We start from the raw sequence: 5,729 nt of genomic DNA, 5'->3' as shown, positions 1-5,729 counted from the left end.
TTCTGTGTGTTCGAAGAGACGACCACACTTAAATTTACCTCTATGAAGGTACTAGGTACAACCTGTCTGGTTAAAGTTTTAAACAAATATCGACTATATACCGGTATATATATATATCGCAGAACTAAACGGTATATATCAAACTATAGACTTATGATATATTTTGGCCTTGATTTGTTGCTTTTGCTTTTCGGTCTTTATTGTTATAAGGTTTTGAAAGAGATACACAAATAATATCGTGTATTATTTGTGTAAAAGGAGAAAGATTTGTAAAATCAGATTGGCTTGTTTCTGAGTCCTTAATATTTGTATTTTATTTGTATTATATCGTTTTGTAATTATTTATCTGAATTTATGTTGTTTAAACTACACATATATAGTCCGTAGAAAAATTGACAATACATTAAATATGTTAATCTTGAAATGATTTAACACTCAACATAAACGGACTATAATATCAAGATATCATGAAGGTTTAGACGAATAAAGCTTCAGGAAATATTGGTATTTTTAAATATTACGAATTATTACTTAGAAAATTTATACATTTACAGATATTATTCATTCTGATTAAATTTTCAAATTAGATGATTTGCTTGACAGTGACTTGGGAATTCAGCATCTGCCGATTGTCTTTGATGAAAATGGGGGAAATTGGTTTGATTATTTTGGTCAATAATTACATATTTGAAAATTCCAATGATATTTAACAATGATTTTCGAAAAGAATTGCTCAAAGGTACAGAGGAAAGACTGAAGATATAGGACCTGTTCAAAAATGTTATAATGTGCCCTCTGGCTCAGTTATATTTCGAATAGAAATTTGAATTAGTTCAGCGTTTAAATATAGGAATAAAATGTATTCCTTTTATTATTTTTTTTTCTAAAATAGGGCCATTTTATTTTTTTTAAATTCAAAAAAAAATATTTCCTTTCAATGTATTTCGAATTAATCTATTCATTAATGCATTTGCAGTGCATGTTTTTATTTGGGAGGTATGATTTGTCCACATTTGTTTAAAAAAGACCACTACGATAAAGTCAAAGTATTGAAAATACACCTTATCGCTATTTATTCCATTCCGGATAAGTTCTAAAATTACACAACTTTTTCATCCAGTTGAAGCTATCTGGGACCCTGTTTAAACAATTCACCATGCAAGATACTTTTTAATGAGACCTGTTTAAACTACCGTAAATACCTCAAACAAAATATTTTTTTACTTCAATTTTAATTTCGAAAAAAGTGGATCATACTATATCAAAGTTTCTTGATGATCACTTTCTAAAGTTTTTTCTCCCTCAGCTCACTACTGATGACCTCCATTTTTCGGCCGGTGACCCAAACAGGAAGTTGTATAAATGACAACTATAAATCGATCTTTCACATATATTTAGATTTACTGTGATTATTTTACATTTGATTTTAAAAAAAATAAAAATACCTGTCAACAATTTTAAATTAAGCGTACCTGATGAAGATAATACCAGAAACAGTAGAAATACGCATGGAATATAGTCAATCGGCAAACTTTGGTACATTCCGCTACCCTACATGATTCGTACATTTGCCGAGATGTGCCGATTTGGAGTTTGATAATTCAATATAACAGATTATTTCGTTACTAAATGCGTAAACTTATTTTCTGTTATCTAAAGAAAATTATGTATCAGGATAACTTGTAAATTCATACATGAAATCATGCAAATCAGTTAACCTATATATGGTATATTTCTAAGAACAGTTTTGGACACATCAGAACTATTTTAAATAGTATCTCATTTGAATATCCGAAATACAGTTTTGTATTTTTCGATTATTGTAGGTAGATTTCCTGGTAGAAAAAAATAGGCAGTTGCTATTTGTCCGGCTAGCCGGACGAATAGTACCAGGACTATTTGTCCGGCCAATACAATGCGCATGTCACTATTTGTGTGTGCGTGGAATATGATCTTCAGCAGCACCAGGGGGTAGCACATGTTTGTAATCTTTATTGTTAGGGCCTAATCTTGTTACTAGTAATTGAAATTGTTGTTTTCTTCATACCAGAATATAGTCCAATGTGGATGACGAATAATTATAAAAAAATTAATGTATATTCTTATTTTTTAAATAAGTAGAGAGAATAAATTACTAGAAAAACAAGCTTAAGTATTGTTTGACTCATTTTAAGTTTACGTAAAGGATTTTGTGTAACTGAAAAAAGGTACACAATTATTATGTCTGTAGCTGTCAAATAGAATTATAGACCCCTTGACATAAAGTTATCCATATTTTGAGTGAGAGATGGGAGATTTTTCTATAATGCACCCCCCCCCCCCACAAAAAAAAAGAAAAAAAAGTGAACAACACTGTTAAAATCTTGTTCAGAAATTCTAGGTTGGATTTTATTTTATTTACGCGAGGGGTCGGAGTGACACGGTGTGCTTCAAGTTCTTTTCCCAAAATTCTCTTTTCTTTTTTTCTCCTAATCCCATCTTTGTTGTCCCGTGTATTTCAGTACCCCACTTTTTATAATCCTATATCCAACATACCTACTTCAAGGTTGTAACCTCCCCCCCCCCCCCCCCCCAACCCCTTTCTTTAGTCTCTTTCATAAGATTATATCATTTTTTGAAGTTCATACTATCGTTTTTCATTGTCAAATTCCGAAAACTGCAAGATTTATCACAAATATTGATATCGCCGTTTTCAGCCATGATCTTAAAATTGAAAATCAGTGATCGGATTACACGCGCCCCCTCGGTGCTTCTGAAGATAATATTACACACACTTCCGAAAGCACATTATATGACATGCGCATTGCAATGGCCGGACAAATAGCCCTGGCACTATTCGTCCGGCTAGCCGGACAAATAGCCACTCCGAAAAAAATAAACACAAAACATTAAAAAAAAACAGACTAACAGGAAAACCGATTTTATTATTTTTTCGGAATCATTTATATTTTAGATTTATCAAATATATCTTATTATCATTCTCTTCACAATATGCATATAAGTTTACAATAAATGGGTATATATATTCATGATTTAATCATGTCCTTGATAATAATCGATAGCTAAATCTCAATGTCAGATGTTTGCCTGAGGATTTTGTTCTCCTTGTATGTATCATGTACAACATACATGTTTTGAACATCCATATATACAATATTTATCACTAATAAGTAATTTCTATTATATTAATGTATAATTTAAATCAATTATATTGCTTGTAGATTGAGAGATAACGGAACTTCAATATTTGTCGAAGATGGAACATTATATTGCTTCTGTAAGCTGCATAAACTTGTTTTCACGAGAAATGAATGGTATGCTATCCACATGTTTTTCCTGGCTTAGGGATAATATGCATAAAACCACTTAAGTAAAGATATCCAATCAAAGTAATTATGTATCATGGAACATGTAGAACAATCCACCCGTTCGGAACAAATCTGAATTAAAAAGTGTTATTCATATCAGCTCTTTAAATACCAGGAAAGTCGTCTGATATGTAAATTTACTTCGTGACAACTCGGTCGATTCCGTACCTCCATCACGAGGTTTGCCGATAGGTAATTTTACTGATTTTGTCTTTTTCCAGATTGTGACATTTTGACTGAGGGTGAACTATACATGTAGTGTATCAGGAAGTGAATTGATAATAAGACCATGAAAATAATGTATATCCTAGCTAGAACCTGACTTGGATTGAGAGTTGTCTCATTGGTACTCATACCACATCTACTTATATCTATATAGTTATATGTATATGTTTGTCACATTAGTTGGGTTTTTTTTCTCTTCTAAAAGTGATAATTGATTTGTGTTCATTTCTATTCAGTATTTCCCGTACCTGATAATTATACCAAGAACAACAATATGTTATTTACTTGCTATCATTATATTATTGTTTCAGTTAATATAATACTAATGAATTCATATAATAGTAGCTTTGTTTCGATGTTTCCATACGGTTTCTGGCAATAATGAATATAAATGAGGATGTGGATCGGGTTAACACAATATAGAATACCCGTTCAGGTCTAAACAAAAATCTACTAAGAAAAATATGACAAAAAAATAAATAAATAGAGAATAATGGTGTGTTGAAATAAAAATAATATTGAACGAAAGAAAAACTATATAAATAATAGAAACAAATTATTTAAATCATTACAGAATAAGAAATGAAAGACCCCCATCAAGCCCCTCACAAATAAAATAATATACCCAACGGCAATACTTACAGACTAAAACCAACTGACATCGAAAACCGGAAGACATTTTTTTTTTTTTTCATTTTTTTATTATAGGATTTTGCATGATGTCTGTCCGTAAATTATTAGTATCCGTAATAATAGCCATGAATATTATCTCTTGTATTGGTATATTGTTTACGTGCACACAACATTTTGAAGATTCTAAGAGGACAGCATATAATCTTTCGGAATACATAGCATCTTTAAACGGGTATAACGAGTTAAAAAGGTAAATAAATAACTATATTATACAGTGACGGATTCCTTGGGGAGAGGCTAGAGGACTCTCTTTTTTAATTAATAATAAATTTTGTTTAGCTTGCAGTTGTAAATTATTTATATATTCAGTTTTCAGCAATTGCCTCCCCACTTTTTTTTCACAAATCCTGGTTCCACCCCTTATATCTGTAGTAGATTAAAAGCGTAAACAAAAATTGTCTTCGTTGGTTTGTTTAAATAACATTTAAATAGGAGCGATCTTCTTACAATCGGCCGTAAGTGTCAGTCATGAAAGAATCAAGCAATTTTGAAAATATGAAGCAAACAATATCCCAGAAAAACTCACTGCCTAACAATCATATTTTTGAGATACCCTCATCCTGGGTAAAAGATAAAATTGAGAATGGAAATGGGGAATGTGCCAAAGAGACAACAACCCGACCATAGATAAAAACAACAGCAGTAGGTCACCAACAGGTCTTCAATGTAGCGAGAAATTCCCGCACCCGGAGGCGTCCTTCAGCTGGCCCCTAAACAAAAATATACTAGTTCAGTGATAATGAACGCCATACTAATTTCATAATTAGTACGTTTTTCGTTTTTGAATGTCTGGAAGATTATTTTTGCAAGAGTTAAGTAAATTACGGGGTTAGCTCCCCTTAATTGTTTATTTCAATGCATTTGTTGTAAAATATCAGAACAATAAAATGACAAGAATGTTATATTTGTGCAACATTATACAATTTGAACATACATTAATGTTTCTTGAATGGGTTTTTCATATTTTCACCACCGTCTGATTCTTAGGCAGAATTTCACTTCTTAATTGAAAAATCATAACCTTTGAAAAACGACACGATAGAAACTATATTTCGATTAGATATTGAAACAATTTCGGACGTTTTTATAACCCCATTATTTAATTAGAGAAGCAATGTAATTTATGCTTTCGTTCACAGTATTTCAGAGAGATTAAAGGATCAAATCTCGGAGGAATGTAACAGAAACACAACAACACTTCCTAATCCTGTTTCTATGTACAAATATGCTAGAACAGTCAACGAGGCTTTAAGTCCAATTAGAGATATAATTAATAAGACAGACGATGTTTTACTAAAAGGTAATTATTTTTAAAACGATGTGGTTATAATATGAAAATCAATGCTTTTCATTCCCTTCCAAACTTTGTAAGTGCCAAAATCAGACCATTTTTTATAAATTTTTGTAAGTAGTTTTCATAAAAGACCCCCCAAAAAAGTAGAT

At 31.2% G+C, this 5,729-nt stretch overlaps 1 protein-coding gene across 2 annotated transcripts in view; it reads left to right on the top strand.

Annotated features, from left to right (window-relative positions):
- Positions 1-4,267: 4,267 nt before the first annotated feature.
- The window catches only part of LOC143053474 (prolyl 4-hydroxylase subunit alpha-1-like), a 38,440-nt gene continuing 36,978 nt past the window's right edge, over positions 4,268-5,729 (top strand). Inside the window, exons 1-2 of one of the 2 annotated variants that reach the window (XM_076226271.1) lie at positions 4,268-4,476; positions 5,426-5,586. In XM_076226271.1, the coding sequence (XP_076082386.1) occupies positions 4,310-4,476; positions 5,426-5,586 (328 nt within the window). In that variant the 5' untranslated portion in view covers positions 4,268-4,309. The remainder of the gene's footprint in view (positions 4,477-5,425; positions 5,587-5,729) is intronic. The other variant, XM_076226270.1, reaches the window with a different exon arrangement.

Source organism: Mytilus galloprovincialis, chromosome 12 (assembly GCF_965363235.1).
Source record: "Mytilus galloprovincialis chromosome 12, xbMytGall1.hap1.1, whole genome shotgun sequence".
Classification (NCBI taxonomy): Eukaryota; Metazoa; Mollusca; class Bivalvia; order Mytilida; family Mytilidae; genus Mytilus; species Mytilus galloprovincialis.
Note: the sequence above shows the minus strand (reverse complement) of the source record. Positions and strands in the feature narration are given on the sequence as shown.